This window comes from Protobothrops mucrosquamatus, unplaced genomic scaffold, assembly GCF_001527695.2.
Source record: "Protobothrops mucrosquamatus isolate PMUCROS unplaced genomic scaffold, P.Mucros_1.0 scaffold_248, whole genome shotgun sequence".
Classification (NCBI taxonomy): Eukaryota; Metazoa; Chordata; class Lepidosauria; order Squamata; family Viperidae; genus Protobothrops; species Protobothrops mucrosquamatus.
In genome coordinates, this window is record NW_015386324.1 from 278,580 (window position 1) to 298,808 (window position 20,229).

The window sequence follows — 20,229 nt, forward strand, 5'->3', positions numbered from 1 at the left end:
CAATTTATATCAGCCAACAGCAAAAAAAAAAAAAAAAAGAAAGAAAGAAAGAAAAAGAAAAGAAAAAGCTTATTTATATTACCAAATGCCATTCCCATCAGGAGATGGACCTGCTGACTCTCTGGGCGGCAAATTAGCCTACTTTGAAAAAAAAAATGACCAGGAGTTTTTGGTCTTTCCTTTCAAGTTTTGATATATCCACAGAGCTTTCTTTTTCTTTTAAATATGTTGATGTTACATTGGAAGTTTTCTCTATGAAGAGCTACAGTAGTTCTAATAATTCCCCCCAAAAAGCTAAACAAATTTTGGCAAAGCTTTTTGTTCTGGTTCACCTGCCAAGGAGAGGGAAAATGCGGATTTTCTTCCTCTGGTCTGCATTAACATGTGTGAGTTTGCCACTGCTAAATGCCTTGGTGCAGGCAGAGCCTCCCCTTTAGTGCTCTCAGTTGTTTTCTATTTGCTCAATATCTAATTCACCACCCAACTGAAAGATGTTATCCCCACCAGTCCCACTCTCCCTCCATGAGGAGTTCTCAACTTCTTTCCTACTATTCTCATCTTCTGTAGCACAGAAATCTGAGTCTTCATAGGAGAAATCTTCTTCCTGGTTAGGATGATGTTCTTCTGAATTTGAATGAGGCTCTGGCACAGGGGTGCAGGCCGGTGTCCTGCCAGGCATGATGTCTACGTTGGTGACCCATGAGTTATTGCTGCTGGTGCCAAGGGAGAACTGGTTCTGCTGAGGGCAGTCATCGACTGTCGTGCTAAGACTGTTAAAGGTTTGACAATTCTGAAAAAAGATAAAAGAAAATGGACAGCTGAATGTGCTGCAATCAATACATGAACATGAGTCTTTCCCTCTCAGTATTCGATTATTTCTTCTATTGCATCGTTACCTTATCATTTTAGGATGATTTCCAAAGCTTAAATAAGATTTTTATTCATTGCCAGAACATGAGTGCTGCCAAGAAACCAGCCCTATCCCAGTTAGAGATATTAATTACATTTTACTGAGATTTTAGCAGACCTGATTGAAATTGATTGTGTAAACTCCCCACAGTAGTTCAGGCTTTATGCTGGAAGGAAGAATTTTACTTCCCTAATTCTGAACTTCAGTAAAAACATTTTATTGCATGATTCTTAAACAGCAATCTTTAGGTCATGGGATAGATCAACACTGCCCATCTCCCAAACACAGGAACTAGATCTGAACTTCAGAGAAGGAAGAACATGATCAAGTTGCTTGTTTGGCTTTCCTGTCAGCCTCCAGAAATGTTCAAGAACTTAAACGGTGGCCAGGTAGGATCTAAATACTTTAGATCCAAAAGACCAGATATATTCTCTTCTGTTTGCAAAGAGGTAGGTGATTATTTTTTAAAACAGGGATTAAAATAAAAACCATAGGTCAGCACCGATTTCTTACTTTCCTTTGCTTTTCCTTTTGCCAGATAGATAATTTAGCTCAATTTATAGGAAAGGCCTAGAACTGTTCATTAGAAACCATCCAAGGTTATGGATTAAATTCATGCATTGAGAAGATACAGGGTCACAGATTTCTACTTCTGAGTCGCTGTCATTCTGATTTTTAAAAAAAGGCTTGGTCTGTTTATACGTTTACAAATCAGAAAGACCACATTTGCAAGCTTCCTTCCCCATCCTTGAAATCCACAAACCAAGTTTGCCCATACTGAAAGGTTTCCTAGAGTTTGGGGGAAGGGATGGTTCTGTTGGGAAGGAGGCACTATGACTTTGTTGCAGATGTAAGCTTATTAGCAGAGGAAGCATTTGTTAATCATGAGGTCCCAGCCTCTGACACGGTTCTTTGATTTCCAGTTACCTGGTAACTACCAAAAAGTATTCAGTTTGCAAACAGTGCTGCAAATGAAGTGGTTTAGCTCTCACAATGGCATTTTTCACTCCTCTCTGCTTCGAAGCAATTGTGTCAACACCTGTTCTCTTGTGTGCCAGGATTAAAGGTGTATACTGTACTATCTTGCACTGAAAAGGGGTTTTTTTTCAGTTTTTAAATTGCAGAACAAGTGTTCTGTTGATTAGCCCATTATTGGAGAAGCACCTAACTAATTAGTTGGTTAGCCTGAACCATTGTATAACTGCTGTGACTAGATGAGAGGGAGAGCACAATTCTGCTGGAGCTTTTGAAATCACACAGCACTGCCTTCAACTGCAATCGACAGGCTGCCAATTTTATCCAGAGAAGCCTGAGGTGATGTTCCAAAGTTCACAGAAACAAAAGATAATATCCCACTGAATTCTGCACCCGTTTGCAAAATTTAAGTGACAAGCAGATGATTTGCCCATTCCTGGGGTGCTAAGCTCAAGGCCAGTTCCCAGACACAAGTTCGAACAGCTTGTGGTTTTATTGTAATTATCAAATATCATTGTAATTATCAAATATTAGGAGAGGGCAGGGCAGAGGTTTTGGGTAGGCACTGAGTAAACTTGAAGCTATGGGAACGGAACTTCTGCAAAAAAAACATCTCCAAAGAGGAGAGATACCAAGTCAGGTAGGAAACAGTAGTTCCCATTGTAACCTATTGTTTCAAGGTCATGCAATCTCTGAAAAAAAGTGCTCTGGGAACAACCTGTGCAGCCGCTACCCACCTCAATCTCCCTTTTAAAAGCCATCTTGCTAACTAATTTTCCTGCACTAATGTGAACTACCATCTTCTAGCTCTTCTTCCTTCATCTATTGTTCTGCACTATAAAAAGTTGGTTGGAAATCTAGCATCAACATGCAGCAAACTGGATTCCTGGTTGCACAGAGTGGGAGCCCGGCTTCCCTTTTAATGAATTTATTGCTGCAATAACATACTGCCTTTAAATAAAGACATTCACATAGCCATATGTGTCTCGGCTTGTGAGAAGGGAATGAAAATGAGGACTGGACTGATCAGAAACCAATTGATGCATACTTGACTAGACCCTGGGTACTTGATCAGCAAGGATTCCTGCTTCCAAACTGATTAACAATTGCAGCCTACGTGTTCTCCACTATATCATCAAAATGTGTTTCAGAGACAGATCAGGAGTGGAACATTTTGAGTTTCGAGTCAAAAATAAATAAATCTGAGCTTTAAAATCTTTAGTTTAGTGTGCATGTCTTTTCTACTTTTTAGATGTTCAAGAATTTTATCCCCCAAATCTGAAAAAAGTTCCTTTTTTTGAAAAACGGAATCAACAATACAGTAATGTTACAAGGGATAAGAAAAAGATGAAGAGATGTTACAGGCAAGAGAAGGCGAGAGACATTGTATATTGATTTAAGACATGATAATATGCAATCTTTGATGTGTGCTTCTTCATGCATACTGTATGCATACTGTATGCTTCTTCAATATAAAAAGAAGCAAAAAATAGAGCTTGCTTTCTTATGCAGAAAGAACAACCCAAAGTAGGGAAATTTATCTATGCCGAAGCTATTCAACTCTGCAGCATTTTGCAGGTGCTTTTTTTTCTCTGCAACTTTAATGTTCCTCTTTCCCCATGTGCTTATGTTATACTGGCATGGGAAATAGCGAAGGTTCCATTATTACTGATCCTCTCTGGATTTAACACAAATGGAAAATGGGTTATTGGATAGCAAGAACAAAGGCTCCCAAAAGGAAGTTATGGTTACACTTTGATCCTCCTACTATATAAAAACAGGATTATCCTGTGATTATTAAGTCTTATTTTCCATGAAGTAGAAGCAAATACTTTCTGTTCATTAAGTGATCCCAGATATTGGAACTTAAAGGCATAAAGGACTATTACAATGAGTAATACTTGACTAGATGAGCCAATGACATGAAATTATGCCTAGCAGTCTCATAAGGGCAAAACTGACGATTCACACTTTGATATATAAAATTTGACTTGGTGTAGTATAATATGTGAATCACTGAGGCAGACAAAAAAAGACTATAGAGGTAGTCCTCAACTTACAACAATTCGCTTACTGACTGTTCAAAGTTACAATGGTACCAGTGGTGGGGTTCAAATATGTGAACAACCGGTTCTCTATGTGGATGCCGCTTCCGGAAGTCCATTTTGGGCCTGGGCAACCAAACATTAGCTACCGGTTCTGCCGAACTGGTGTGAACTGGCTGAATCCCACCACTGAATGGTACTGAAAAAAGTGAGTTATGACCGTTTTTCACACTTACGACCATTGCAACATCCCCGTGGTCATGTGATCAAAATTTGGATGCATGGTGACTGACTCATATTTATGATGGCGGCCATGTCCCAGGGTCATGTGATCCCATTTTGTGACCTTCTGAAAATCAAAGTCAATGGGGAAACCAGATTCACTTAACAACCATGTTACTAACTTAACAACTTGCAGTGATTCACTTAACAACTATGGCAAGAAAGGTCGTAAAATGGGGCAAAACTCACTGAACCACTCAGCAACAGGAATTGTGGGGTCAACTGTAGTTGTAAGCTGAGGACTACCTGTAGTTTTCCATACTTTATAATCTGATGTCATGAATTTTCCATATCCATTAGTTGCCACAGGTGGCATTGCCAGGAAAACATAGCAGAATCATTTCATCCAAACACAAGGTAAATGTGATGGGAGGACAGGGAAAACTGGGGGACAGATATTCTAGTAGCAGCCTGGTGCCTGCCACCATAGGTTAGCTAATCTTTATATAGACAGATGCAGAGAAAAATACTTCAGTGTAAGAGGGGAGAAAAAGTGTTGACACATCATCTATCAAAATGAGTCTCTAAACAAAGATCTAGATTCCATGGCTTGTTTGCTTGGCCCAGCATTCCTTAAATTCCAGAGCTGATTTCATTCTCAGCTGACTACTTGTGAATAAGCATTACATGTTGCCCCTGAGAAAAAGGTTTGGTTTATCTGCACACACAGGACTAATATTCTGCAAATATGACTCGTCATGCCAATACAAGCCTTACCTTGGCACCTCCTGTATGCATTAGTTTGAAAAGGCTGGGAATGTTATTTTTAAAAACCTTAGTTTGGTGGTTTTTTTTCCTGTTTATGTGCAGTAGCTTTGTTTCAACATGTATTTTTTTTTAGCATTCTGAAACCAGGATTTTTGACTGAAGGGCTACCTCACTAGGAGGCTTAAAATGTTGGGTCTACAGCCAAACTTTCAATTGAATGGCCAGACTAAAATCAAATATGCTCAAGAAATTCAACACCAAAATAAATGTTCCTTTTCTGATTACAAGGAAGTATATCTTCCCATGCATACCTTTGTACAACATTCAAGAAAAAAAATGCAGTGTTATTTGGATTGTTTTACTCAACTTTTTAAAAAGATAAAAACCATCACATTGAACCAGACCAAATGATCACGTATGTACTTGGGAGAACTTACTGTCGCAATAACTGATTTCCAAATAATCACTAACAAACATGGATTGTAAGCAAGGAAAATCACAGTGAGAGCTTCAACTCATGAAATGAGATGTAACAGAGGCCATCTTTTCCCCAACTCCCAGGCTGCCTGATGCTAGCTGAGGGTTTTAGAATTTGGTCCAATAAATCAAGGAAGGCACTAGGTTAGAGAAAACTGATACAGGGAACCTAGGATAACTATTTTAATACATATCTGTAACAGAACTGCTTGTATTTTGGAAAATATATCAACTGGGACTATGAGGTAGTCAGTAAATTATCATGACTTTACCACTGTAACCGTGTGAAGTATACGCTGCATTTTTTTTAGTTACATATACAATAAATATCCCGAATATCAGTTTTCAAACTATTTCTTGGGCTCAGCTGTCTTTATAAGCCACATAGCCAGAAACCTTCAAGTCCTATACACTTTTTCATAACTGCCTAAAATATAGAAACCCTAAGCAACTCTTCTAGAAGAATTAGTAATAGATTTTCCCCCACACACACACACTGGATATTGCAAATGTTTCCTTGTTACCAGCTCTAAACAATATCAGTCTTACCAATTCATCGTTTATCGCCTGCCATTTACTACTTTGCTAAATTGTTTTTTTCACAGAGCTGGAAAAAAACAACCAGCTTCTAAGAAGAAAACACTAACATGATATTGAGTCTCCTTTATGAAGCTGGTTTCTCTATGAAAGTGGATCATTTTTTTTCTATGTGCACATAAGGATGTCTTCATTTACATAAGTTACGTAATTGTGAACTGGGACCTTATGTTACTCCAAACACCTGTAAACTGCAGGAACATCAACTTTCTTTTTCAAAGCATTCACAAGACAGGAAATGCCCTGTACAGGCAAATAATCTCTTTGAGATTCCTAGGGAAACTTTTTAATAGTAAAGAACTTCAACAGTAAAAGATTAGAGTTAAAACCATGTATTTGCTCTGCTCTGTGGCTGCAAGTGGTTTTTATCCTAATCACATTTCTTTCTGTCTCAAATTGCTCACCTTTAAATGAGGAGTCCTATAGTAAGACTATAAAGGCACTTCATAGATGAAAGGTGAAAGGTGAAAGAAGGTCTAATGAATTTGCCAATTGGTTTTACCTAGTTTCTCATTTTCTTGACTCTAAGTACATTGTTGTATTCTTGTTAGGAATCTGTTAAACATTCTAACTTTCATAAAAATCATTTAAGTGTATTTCCCTGTCCTTTAATATACACCTTCTTAGAAAGCAGTACTTAATACTGGCATATTTCTGTAATTTGGGGGGGGATGTGAAATTGCATCAAAATATTCTAAAAAATTATATTTTGGAGCATACAAATGCATTCCAGTTCAAATCTAGGCAAAAATTGGTTGCCTTGCTACAACAAACAAATATTTTTTCCATCTCTATGTTAAGGAGGCAGCTAACACCATAATACATTTCTGAAAGAAACAATAATTACTGTTGAGTAGAAACTCTGTCAAATACAAACTTGACTGCTATAAAATAGTAACTGATGTTGTTTTCCCTAATCAATTACAATGAACCCATTGACTGACTTTATGCAATACAACTAACTCTTTATTCTTTATGGCTGGGTTAGCTGAAATGGTATTTTCATTAACTAACTTCAAATGTCACCTGATTTGATAAGGTGAAATGAGTACTGAAATATTCTGTTCAAAATTTGTCCAGTTAATCATTTAAACCAACTCTTGTCAACAACTTGGAGGCTAAAAGAACAATGTTCCATTGTTATTGTTCATTTGTGCTTTAACAACTCTTAGAATAGTTACTTAGGTACTTAAAGAAAAAATAGACAAGTCACCATTATTATTCTTTAGCACCCATTATAAAACATGTTTTTTTTTAAAAAAGGTTGACTGTGGATAGATGTCATTAATGATATAAAGAAGCTTTCTTCCTGGCTTGTGTGCTCATGAGATACTGCTAAAAGTTAGAAGAATGTCCTTCATTTTAATCACAGTATAAAAACAAGCTAAGATCCAGTTTTGTGTAGTAATTAAATGTTAAAGGCACTGGGCTAGAAACTGGGAGACTGTAAATCTGAAGCCAAATGCAGGTAGTCCTTGACTTACAACAGTTCATTTAGTGACTGTTCAAAGTTACAACAGCACTGAAAAAAATGACTTATGACCGTTTTTCCCACTTACATTTGCAGCATCACTTTGGCCATTTGATCAAATTTCGGATACTTGGCAACTGACTCAAATTTATGACAGTTGCAGTGTCCAAGGGTCATGTGATCACCTTTTGTGACCTTCTGACAAGCAATATTAATGGGAAAGCCAGATTCACTTAACAACATTATTAACAACTGCAATGATTCACTTAACAACTGTGGCAGGAAAGATTGTAAAATGGGGCAAAACTCACTTAACAAATCTTTCACTTAGCAACAGAAATTTTGGGCTCAGTTGTGGTTATAAGTCAAGGACTACCTGTAGGTGACTTTGGGCCAGTCACTTGCTCTTAGCCCTAGGAAGGAAGGAAGGCAAAACACTTCTGAAAATCTTACCAAATAAATACCTACCTACATACATATATCTCCTCCTATCAAACAAATCATCTGAGAAATTAACTACAGATTTGGATGACAATAAAGTATTTCTAATTCAAAGCAGAAACTAGCACTTCTAAACTCTTCCTCAAGTTGTTGGAGTAAGATGTTGGGGTTTTTGAGACTGAATTTTTCTGACATTCCATGACACTCAAGCACTAAAATGAAATACATGGAAGGTCTGTGCTAAAGTCAGTGTAGAAACATAATAGTCTATGTTAGTTGGTTTGGGTTTTTAATTTGCATCCTGACCTGAGCTTAACTCCAAAAGACGTTGAAAGATATGGCTGTTTTAATTCTCCCAGCAGCACTTGGTCAACTTTGCCAGTATACATGAAAGCAGTAAAGGAAAAACCAAAGAACTCCAAGATCAACAGCTACATAAAAAAAAGGGGTGCCTATAACTCTGGCAATTTTTTCCCCTGGCTTGAACTTCCCAAGTGATGAATGAAGTGTCAGGAATACATATGACAGCAATGCTGAGGGGAAAAAAATAACACAGAAAGTAGTTATAAGTTGCATGAAGGATAAACAGAATACTGTATGTCTGGCAGAAATTCTGAATTGGGTTATAAACTAAGGAAGCAAGTTCTTGCCAATGTTACTGTGCCAGTGAATTCTACCTGACCAGTCTTGTTTTGGCTGCATTTGAATAGTTTATGGTATTTAACTAATTATTTCATCAACTATTTCTACATCCATCACTCTGCTTTCATTGATCAGAAAAATGCATAAATTGTGGCTCAGCCAGCATAAACATGGAATATCATTATCCTCATAGTTGATATGTATCTATTTGAGCATTATTTTATTTCTTTCTCGATAAGGATATGGCACAAATTTTAAGCACCAACATTTGAAGTAAAGAGTTCTGTAAAGAGCTATTTTTGAAGTGCACACACATCATCATTCAACATGAGTATGGATAAAAGAGCTTTAGTTAAACATAATCTAAAGAATTATTTGTTGCTTACCCTTGATCAGAAAGCTTTTCTATGCTCGTACCCTCCATACATTTTAGAATGTAATTCCCATCATCCTCTTCTAGCATGGAACTGACTATGATCTATAACACAGCATATATTCCCTTTGTGGGGAAGTTATTCTGCAGAAATTAGTTAAGCATATAGTATTTTTATATATACTGATGATGGTTACCCTATCATTTGTACAGTTTATGCTGTTAAAATTGTTGAAAAGGTATTTGCCCACACTTTGCTATTTGATTTACCACCTTCAAATAAAGACATTTTCTCAAATTATGTATTAAATTGTATTCCTTATAAAACCAGACAGCATTTTGTCTGTTTTTAATCACTTGGTTATAATAATTGCAGTTTGGGATTTTTTGCAACTAGTCAATGCAAGCATCAAAACTAATTATTTTATTTAATTCTTTAATCATGAAGGAGTAGATTAATCAGAGATTAAAAGCAGTTTACAACTGATCACTTAGTGACTGTTCGTAGTTTTGATGGACCTGAAAAAAACTACTTACAACCTGGATGGCTGAAGTTTGGATGGCTGCCCTGGTCATGTGAATACATTTTTGGTGCTAAGCAACTGGGCCACATTTACAGATGTTTGCAGCATCTCATGGCAATTTATGATGTTTTTGACAGAAACTGGCATTTACTACCCGACTTTAGCCAAAAAAACAAAAACAAAAACAAAAACCAACCTCCACAGTGAACACTAAATTCACTTTACATGTAGCGAACACTGCTGGAAACAGTTGTAAAATCAGGCATGGTCATGACTTACAACTGTAATTATGGTCATACACTGAGGACTACCTGTACTAATATATTAGCAAACCGATCAGATACTGCCAGAAACATTTCAGGGAAATTCATTACTGTATACCCAAGGGTTTCTACAGGCAGGTTTCTACAACTGATAAAAACAGTTATGAAACAGATATGGAAACAAACTGTTGCAATGCTCTTCCAAAGTCTTAGAATTACAATTCCCAGTCTTTATTCCCAGTCTTCTCAAGCAACACCTGGTGGTATTAGTTTGAAGAAAGCCGATTTACATCATGCCAGAAGCTGAACTTGGCCTGAATGAACAAGGCAGCCCCCACCATGTTCTTATTTTAAGGCAAAAAAGCACCATTTGTAGCTCGTAAGCCTCGCTCAGAGCTGCTCCAAATGTTACCAATAGTTTTTAACGCAAGAAAGGGGTTGTCATATAAACAGAGAATCAGACTAATCCCATTTAATTAGATCATATTAAATTTAATCACATTCTTTTACACCAAACTTAGCTTTTATCCTAGGCCGGGGGTTTGCAACCTTGACAACTTTAAGACTTGTGGACTTCAGCTCCCAGAATTCCTCAGCCAGCATAGCTGGCTGAGGAATTCTGGAAGCTGAAGTCCACAAGTCTTAAAGTTGTCAAGGTTGCAGACTCCTGTCCTAGGCACAAGTACTACAAATATTGGGGGCAGGCCTCAGACTAAAAAAGAATGCACATCCCTGCTAAAAGAGCTGATTTTTTCCCCAGTAAATTCCCGTGTCTTCATAAAACAAACTCATTTTTAACTCATGTTTTCTAGAGTAACTCTCCTTGCATTAATGTAAACTGAATAATTTATTGCACTGAATAATATTTTGTGTGTGTTATATACACATTCACAAGACAAAAAGTTTTTAATAGATTATATTAATAGATGATGTGACCAACCTCCTTCCTGATTAATTTTCAATTTTATTTATTTCAGCAAGAAATTTGCAGCTTCTTCCCTATGCATTCAGGATTTCCATTCATTAATACTGAGTTGCTTTTAGCTGCATGTACAATATAGAACAAGTTTATCTCTAATGAATCAGATGAAACTTCACTTCTCTGCTCCAGGCTATCAGCTTCTGCACCAAGAAATCCCAAACCCTGTAACCTATATATATTGACTAGATTTATACTGATTTAGCAACCAAGTATAATTTATCTTATTTTGTGTAATTCATCCTGACTGTTAGTCATTGGAGAGGGAGGAATAAAGCAATGCAGGAATCCATGGCCTAATCCCATGATTTAACTGTTTCACTGGTTTCTGAATTCAGTAAAATTTCTACCAGTTAGTCTATAGACAAGAGCTAAAATCCTCTTTTTTAACCATCCACAGGGAGAGATCACCAGGACACAAATACCACATTTGACTCATTCTGGGTGATCCCACAGATACAACCCTTTGTTGGTCAAAATATCCAAAGAGTACATATGACTATTAATTCACTGTTGTGCTTTGCCAATAAGCAAATGTTATGCCCTTAGAATCCAATGACAAAACAAGGAAACAATTGTATCACAAATATAAGTGGGGCCAGCCCTAATGAACAAGGAAGGTCTCATTTTATTTCAACAGCTGCCAATAAATAATTGCTATCCCACATAAAGCTCTCTCGTATGCTACATAAAACCAGCTTTATTTGCAGAGCATGGAAAAAGAACAAGCCAGCAGTATGAGACAGAAGTAGTCCCTGGGGGTACCATGTTTCAGCTGTCACTACCAAAATCACACAAACTAAAATATGTTAACTTCAAAGCAAGCTGGTATAAAACTTATACAGTCACTGCTGGGTCTTGCTGTTTTATTATGGTTATCTTTAAACTGCAAGACAGATGATATCTGCTGTGAAAATGGGACGATTCTGCCAAAAAATCAATGCACAAAAATTTCTTAACACCATCCCTTGCAAATTTGCAGTCTTCCTAAAATGTGAAAAAGATGACATAAACAATTAGACTTGTGACCGATTTGGGTATCTAGAGAACTTTTTAAAAAATATATTTGCTCTTCAAGATAAAAATCACATAGATTAAGAAAGCATAGGAGCTAATATGCTTCCCACCCACCCTCCCACTCCTGTAAAGCTTTATCCGATAGCAGATGCAATTTGCAAGTTGACAATGCAACATGAGGTTTTTAAACAATCACACAAAGCAGCCTGTTTCCCACTATTATTTTCTCAGCGGTTCAGGCAGGCTATATATATCTTTCAGCCTCCCATGCAATGAAAACTGAAACTTAGCATAAGGTTGTATTCACTGTGAGAAAATTACCAGCCTCCTGGCTATTTTTATAGAATCAAAAAAGCACTTGATGAGCCAGCAGAGCTTTATCAGGGTCCCAAACCATATTGATCTCTTTCAGTTTCAAGCTGAAATATGTGACCAATGTATTGGAATGGCACCAGACAGAGGGAACTTGCTTTAAGTAATTTCAGAATATACATGTATCATCCTCAAGTGCTATCATAATCAAATATTAATTTTTCTTATAATCAAAATGTAATAATATTTCACCATAAAAAAGCCAATTCAGAATTGCTATGGGTCCAAAAGTTAGAATGATCTTCAAAGCTGTAGAGCAGACGTGTCCAACCTTGGCAATTTTAAAACTTATGAAATTCAACTCCCATACTGGGGAATTCTGGGAGTTGAAGTCCACAGGTCTTACAAGTCTTACAAGTTGCCAAGGTTGGACACCCCTGATGTAGAATCTCAGAACAAGAACAGAACAATTGCAAGATAAGATACCCCAGGAAGATGACTGGATTTGGCCTGGGAGCCAGCCCCCTTACTACCCCATCATCTTCTCCATTAAACTTTGCCCTGAGCTCATCCTCTGTGCATCAGGGAAGTACTGTGATGACTTGCCCAGGCCAGCTAATGTACAGAAGCACCCCCAGTTTATTCTTAATGTTTGTATAAAACATATAGAAAATGCATTTCTCCAAACAAAAAGGCACAGGGTGACCAAACAAGGGCTATGCTCACTGGCATTCTATTTGAAATTCATTCTGTGACCCCCCCCCCAAAAAAGAGGTGATTCTGTGAACCAAGTATGTATGTGGGGGGGGGGAGACACACTTAAATGTTGTCTTTTATTTCAAAAGTAGGAAAAAAGAAAAATCATGGGGCCTAAGATTATTTAGTTTTCCATTAATACTTGGAAAGATTCTACGATAAATCACAAAGCTATTGGATCTGTAAATATATTGGAAGCGTTTGTGGTCACTGGATTTCCTTAACTTCCCTAACAGATGCTAAGAATGCTGTAGACCGGGGGTGTCAAACTGCCAGCCCGCGGGCTGGATGCATCATAGTGAAACCGCGCCCACCCCATTGCCGGCAATGGCAAAAAAGTCACGATATGTCACGACACGTCACGTGACATTGCGAGTTTGACATCTCTGCTATAGACATAATGTATCAATTTCAGGGAAGCATTTGACAAACTACGTTGTGACAGTGATTAGGAAGTCAGTTAAGTATGGCTTGGATAACCTGACAATCAATGGCTACACAACTGGGTCAAATTTAATGTTAAATACAATTATATCTATATAGCATTAATTCTTTTCTCTATCCATCCCTGTTACATCTTGCTTTCTTTGTTACTTAGTCTTCATTCACAGCCTATTAGGAGTAGTTTAAATTTATCCAAGTCTGACCTAAAATAAGGTAATTTCTTTTATGTTTTAAGTCTATTTAAAGGTTCGTAAAATCATTTTATTGGATAATCTGGAACCATATGCCCACTGGATAATTCTTAGAATGCACTAAGATACATGGACTGATAGAATAGAGTTTGAAAATGATATCTAAGAGTTGTTGATAAGGACTCAGATTGTTGGGGCCAATATGCTGACTCTGTAAACCACTATGAGTGCTATAAACCATTAGAGTGATGGAGTGAGCATTTACTAGCCAGATGCCCTCCCTGACGTCTATGTGGAGTTCAGATATTTTTCTTTGCACCCTTGGAGAGAAACATCCACTGCTTAGGATTGAACTTTCAACCTTCTGAGTGGAAGGTGAGCATCTTCACCACGCCGCTCATGTGCAAAACACAGTAGGTATTCCATAAATCAGTTCTGGAGTTATTCTACATTCACTCTTCGTTCCATAGATATCATTTATAGTAACTAAGCAGCAACATTTGAACACCTCAATATTTCATGCTGCTCTAAAAGCTACAAATGCTTTTATTTATTTGCCTAAAATTGAATAATGTATTTGCTTAAATCCAACAATGAGCTACTCTTCTTGGTTGTGCTGCAACCATAATAGTTAGGCGACTGCAGGTTTGGTATCTGACATCATCATACAGCAGGAAAGTTAATCTAGTGGGTAGGCGATCAGTCTTAGGTTTTTGAGTATGCTCCAATTAAGCAGCTACTAATAGGTCTGAAAAGCAGCACAGTGTGAGTAGGTCAACCTTCATTAAAGCTGAGACAGGAAACAAATTTGCTGTTATCAATATTAGCAGGCAAAATGAGAAAGTTGCATACTGCATTGGAATCACAAAATTGGGAGAGGGAGGGAGCGAGGAGACAGAACTATGCAAATGAATACCACACAATTTTTTTTAATCTTTCTGCGGACCACAAATTATCACCATGGTAAACTCCATATATTGTCTTGTTATTTGTCATAAAAACGCTTTGGGAGCTATCAGAATCAGAGATTGAGAAACCTCATACAGAATATGAATACATATAAAGATATGGAAATCTACTTAAAACACAAAATTACCCAGCTGGTTCAAACAAAGCAAATTAAGGCCCTAAATAGCAGCTATACAATTACCTGCAGGTTTCTATACTGAAAATATTGTCTTGCCTGCCATTTTCAGAAAATACCTTATTATCTGAATTTCAGGAGACCAACTGTTCCTTTGAATTTTTTTAATTATGTCCATTAGACAAAACAATCACTTTGAAATTATAAAAATTCCTAAGATCAATCAGAAACAGGCAACAAGGAATTATTACCAATTAGTCTTCTTTCAAAGTTAAAAAGAAAGAAAGAAAATGTTGAGTTAGGAATAAAATCACACCATAAAATTAGTCAGAACATTATATAAGTGAAAACATTAAGCCACCTAGCTCAGGACTATCTGGGTATCTACTGCATGCTATCAAGTAGAAACACTCTCCTCTCAATATTGAGATGATTTACAGCCTCTGCCTGCATCAAGTACTACTGACTGTGCACAACTGATATAAATATGTTCCTCCTGTGCTTATTTCTGATTACAGAAATGCTTCCCAGTGCTAGCTTTTTCTCTGCACAGAAATCAAAGGAATATTGGATTAATTAGCTAATTCCAATTCATTAGATTATATTCTACCTTTCTTCTAGGAAGGCTGTGTAAGTATATCCTCTTCCATTTTCTTCCCACAGTAACTACACTAACAGTAATTAACTCTTAAGTCGGACTGAGAAACAACAACGGACCAAAGTTATCTAGTGAGTTTCCATGCCTGAGAGTGGATTTGAACCTGTATCTCTCCAGTCTTGGTCTGGCACCTTAATGACTACACCTGGCCAGCTCTTCCTGACAAATGCAAGTCCTGTTAGAATAGCATATTCATTATATTCTACTAAAACTCTTCCATTTGTTTGCCCATATGTAACCTTCAATTAACCCAAAGAGGCATCATAGTGCAAAATTTTGTTTGAATCAAGGTACCTCAAATTCTCTAATTTAAAGAATGCAGATAAAATCTGGCAGTCATCCTATGTAACTGAAATTTCAAAGTTTTTCACACCAGTTGTACTTGCAAACTTGTGGCCAATACAATATTGTTGCGGTCAGCCCATAGTCACGATTGCTACTTCCAACTTTTCTTGCCAGCTTCTCACAAGCAAAGTCAATGGGGAAACCAGCATGAAGTCGGAAGTCACTCCCTCTTCCACTTTTTTTTTTTGCTGCCTGTAGTCATTCTGTTTCTCTGTTTAGGTAAGGAAATATGTTAGAAAGATTGGGTCATGACTTATTTAGTTCACTATATAAATATAGTTTGCTGTAGGAAGGATGGCTTATATTTCAGGCGACACAGATTTCTTACATAAGTATCTCACTGGCTCTATAAAGAAATATGTCTCCCTATAGATAAAAAATAAATTTATTTCTAAGTGATTTTCAGTTCTGAATAGCAATGCATAATAAAATCATTATATAGGCCCTTTGAATGCAAATGCAGCCAGTCAAGTAAATGGTGCTAGAAAAGCTTTCTACCTATCAGACATTTATTATGTTCCATGAAAAGAAGGACAATTTCAGAAAGGCAAATAAGTTATTTGAAAGAAGGATGTCCTTCAAAACAAATGTTAAAATACCTTGCAAAGGATTAATGTATAAGACCAACCATACACATTTTGAACATAGAGAAGTAACAGAGAAGAAAAATCATACTTTTTTTGAAACAGGATTTCAGGATGATAGAAAATACTTAACATAAAACAAGATCATATGATGAAAAAGTGCATCCTTCAAATTTTCAAGGTCTTTTTTTATTTATATCCTACCTTTCTTATTTTGATAAATAACTCAAAGCAGATAACATACCTAATACTCATTTCTCTTTGTATATTCTCCACAACAACCCTGTGAGGTAGGTTGGGCTGAGAGAAAATGACTAGCCCAGATTGCAAGTGATCCATTTTCCAAAGTCAGATGAAGTAGGCCTCAAGCAAATGCAGTCTTAGGTTGTACCGTAGTCTAATGTAATGTCATGACCTAGATAAGTCAAAATTGTGCTCTGTTGCTCAGGCCATAGCTAAAATATTGAACTGTATTCAGTTCTGCATGATGTATTTTAAGAAGGACATTGGCAAACTGAAGCATTTCCAAAGACAAGGCATAGAATCATAAAAAACCCAAATAATGTTTTTTTTAAAAAAGGAGAAACGGTTGGAAGCACTGCCTTTGTTTAACTATCTTCAAGCATATGAAATAATGTTTTGTTGAAGATGGGGAACACTTGTTCAAGTATTATTCCAAATAGTAGTTAGGAGACAATGGGTTTAAATTACAAAGAGGGAGATTTTAAGTGGACACAGGAATATCCTATGAAATATACTTCTCAGGAGCTGGTGGACTCTCCAGCTAAATAGAAGCTAGATGACCATCTGCAGAGTAGTGGATTCCAACAGTAGGTAGAGAGATGAATTAGATGATCTCCAAAGTCTCTTCCTATTATTGCAATCTATTAATGTATGTGTTGAGGATATTATCAACTATTACTAGAACCATTATTTTAAGTACAACAGTAATAAGCAACATAATACTTGCATGTTTAGAGCAGGCATGTCCAACCCTTAGCCCACGGGCCGGATGTGGCTCTGGAAAGTAGTAATGCAGCCCCACAAGTTCGTAAACTTTTAACATTATTATGTAATGTATCTACATTAACTATATTGTATATTTTATTATGCAGCCCAAGACAATTCCTCTTCACTCAATGCAGCCCAGACAAGCCAAAAGATTGGAAACTCATGCTTTAGAGTTCTTTTACTGAGAGGCTTTTTTATTCTACCTCCCCTGTATTATGTACAAGGAAGGATACAGTCACCATAAGTTCTTGTAAGATTTCACAGCAAATATTTTACAGTAACCATGAGACCTTGCAGGATTTCATGCTAGCATAACAACCAGCAGGAATCTGTCAAGAAAAAGCAAAGAGCCAAAGAGGGAGAGCACAGGAAAAAAGAAAAAAAGCATGCAGAGACAGAAGGACAGATAAACAGGCAGAGATAAAGCATATAAACATAAGGGAAAAATGCATTCACACAAATATTTATGACTGGCCAGGCCATGAGTCTCATGAACAATGCAGCACTTGCATTTATCAGCAGGTATCTTTACAGTTTGATGTTATGGCCAAGGTGTGCAATGTTAATTGCTCCAATAGTTTTGCAAAGATAATTAACATTTGCTCCAGTGTATCATAATAATGGCTACAATTATTGAGAAAAAATATCTTGAGCAAAATAAGATGCAATTACATGCTCAAAGGATCTATTACAACAGCAAGACTGAAATTGGCTATAGAGCTTAAATGGCATTGTCCTATTATGCGTCTTGTTTGGATGCCCATCTCTGTTTCGTCTATTTTCCTTTCTTTTAAACCATTCTTCATCAGCCCCAAACCAAAAACAAAGACACAACTATTAAAATGTGCTTAAGAGGAAGAGCAGGTTGAAGCTATTACTGTTTCTACAGTAGATTGGTTTGGCTTGAAATAAAGACGGTCTCAAGCCAAGGGAACAGCCCAGGATTTCTAGAAAACTTCTTAAGCCATCGTGAACAAATGCTTCTGGCTGCCACTTTACAGTATGTCAGTATGTCAGGCATCTGGCAGCAGCTATCAAGAATTGGCCACTCTTCTTCATACCAAATCAGCAGAGACTATACAGTACTTGTGCTTAAAATAGAGGCAGCTGGCGGGTAACATTCACTTTCATTTTTGCATTTCAGCTACCTTCTCTAAAATAAATCAATCCTTCCTTCCTTCCTTCCCAGGAAAGAAAACAGGCAGCACAACCATTTATGATAGTTACCTTAGTACCTTAGAAAAACCACTTTGGGAGTTGCAGAAAATAAATTTCCCCATTTCCCCTATTTTCTTTTTCAGAACGTTTTAGCTCTGGGCCCCAATTCATTCAATGTTGCCAATTTTATGGCAAATCAATGTTTAATTATTGCAGACATTGTAGGTAGTGTCATAAAATGGCTTTGGGATCAAAAGCATCCATGCCTAACTTACAGTGATACAAAATGAAATGTCTTTAGTTATGTCGCAATGTATGTAAATCTGCTCCTTTGTACTTGGCATCCTAATGTTGGACAGAAGTAGAAAGGAGATGATATTTGCATTGTGATGTCACAATATACTATTTGATTAACATGGTTGCCCATCTTGCCATAGTGACTCTGGGCAGAAGATACCACATTAAAAACATAACCCAAAATATACATTATAAAAAAATATAATGGCGATTGAGGACAAAACCCAATCAACAATAAATTAACAGTGCCTTACAGGTTCCCACTTACCTCCCAACCTTGATACCCCCAAATTTTTATCTTTTGTACCCACTATCATCTTCCTCTGAATACCCATGTGCACAAAGAGCTTTCCTGTTCACAAAGTGGCAGTCATAAGAAACATAACCTATTATAAAGCATTAGTTTTCTAGACTGCCGCTTGTCATTTTTCTTACCTTCAAATCTCCACAGCTTTCTTTTTATTTTAATAGAATTCTCATATACTTGCACGTTTTAAACAAAACATTAGCCTGACACAGGAAAGGAAAGAAAGCAGGCAGCACAACCATTTATGATAGGTACCTTAGTCCTTTCAGGTGCCACACTAGATCTTTAGACATAATGGACTCAACAACAAAAAGCGAGGATGTAGGGGGTGGTAGGAATAAGGGTCCCTATTCCTAACTTCTAACTTCCTCCCTTCCTTCTTCCCGCTTTCCGTCAGGCAGGTAAGTGGCTGCTGCTAGATGGGGGGAAAAGTCATGGATTATGAGAGTGACTGAGAAACAGTTACAGAACATTGAAGACGAAAATCATGTGATTGCAACAGCAGCCCACAGTGCAAAAGCAGCCTGGCAGCATTAAGGCAGCCACAACTTTGTAAATTTCATTCCTCAGGAGACATGGGTTGCAGATTTTGGAACCATGTTGTGAGTTAGCCTATTTGAGATACTTTGTTTCAAAAACTGTTGGCCTATAAAGCACCATTTCACTCAGTTAAAGGTTATGATAATGAGAGTTTCAACAGTATAGGTTAGATTTTATTATTATAATCAAAATTCATATTAAAAATTACATACATAAAAGAGGGGCAATGTCCCTCATTAAGATGAAATTGGCATGTGGGCTATTTTCACTAAAAGACCTTACTGTATAGATCTTTGTTATATCATGTATTTGTTCATTGTGGGTAAACATAGCAAGTACAAAATAATTGGTATATTGTTTTAATTTAAAGGTGAATACTGGGCAAAAAGACTTGCTCAAATTAATGTCATATAGGTAGTCCTAGCTTAATGACCCTAATTGGGGGCAACTCCATCACTAATTGGAGGTTGTTAAGCAAAACTCCATGTGACTGCCCTGCTTAGTAATGGCAGCTCCAGCAATCCTGGTTGCAGTTGTTACATGAGCTACCTGCAGTCATTAAGCAATGTAATTGTGAATTGTAACCTCCTTCCAGGTTCCCCATTGACTTTGCTTGTTGGAAGCTGGCTGGGAAGGTTGCAATGGCTATCACATAACTGCAGGAATGCTATTGGTGGTCATAAATGTGAGCACCAGTCTCAAATCACTTTTTCCAACGCTGTTGTAACTTCAAACAGTTGCTAAATGAATGGTTGTTAAGCAAGGACTAGTTAATGCTCCCAAACAAATGGTATTACTTTTTAATTTCCTATCAATGTCACTTTTTTTGTTCTTTAAT

At 37.1% G+C, this 20,229-nt stretch overlaps 1 protein-coding gene across 1 annotated transcript in view; it reads right to left on the minus strand.

Annotated features, from left to right (window-relative positions):
• Positions 1 to 214: 214 nt before the first annotated feature.
• The window catches only part of FAM53B (family with sequence similarity 53 member B), a 73,562-nt gene continuing 53,547 nt past the window's right edge, over positions 215 to 20,229 (minus strand). The window contains exon 4 of the mRNA XM_015830705.1: positions 215 to 790. Within this exon, the coding sequence (XP_015686191.1) occupies positions 443 to 790 (348 nt within the window). The 3' untranslated portion in view covers positions 215 to 442. The remainder of the gene's footprint in view (positions 791 to 20,229) is intronic.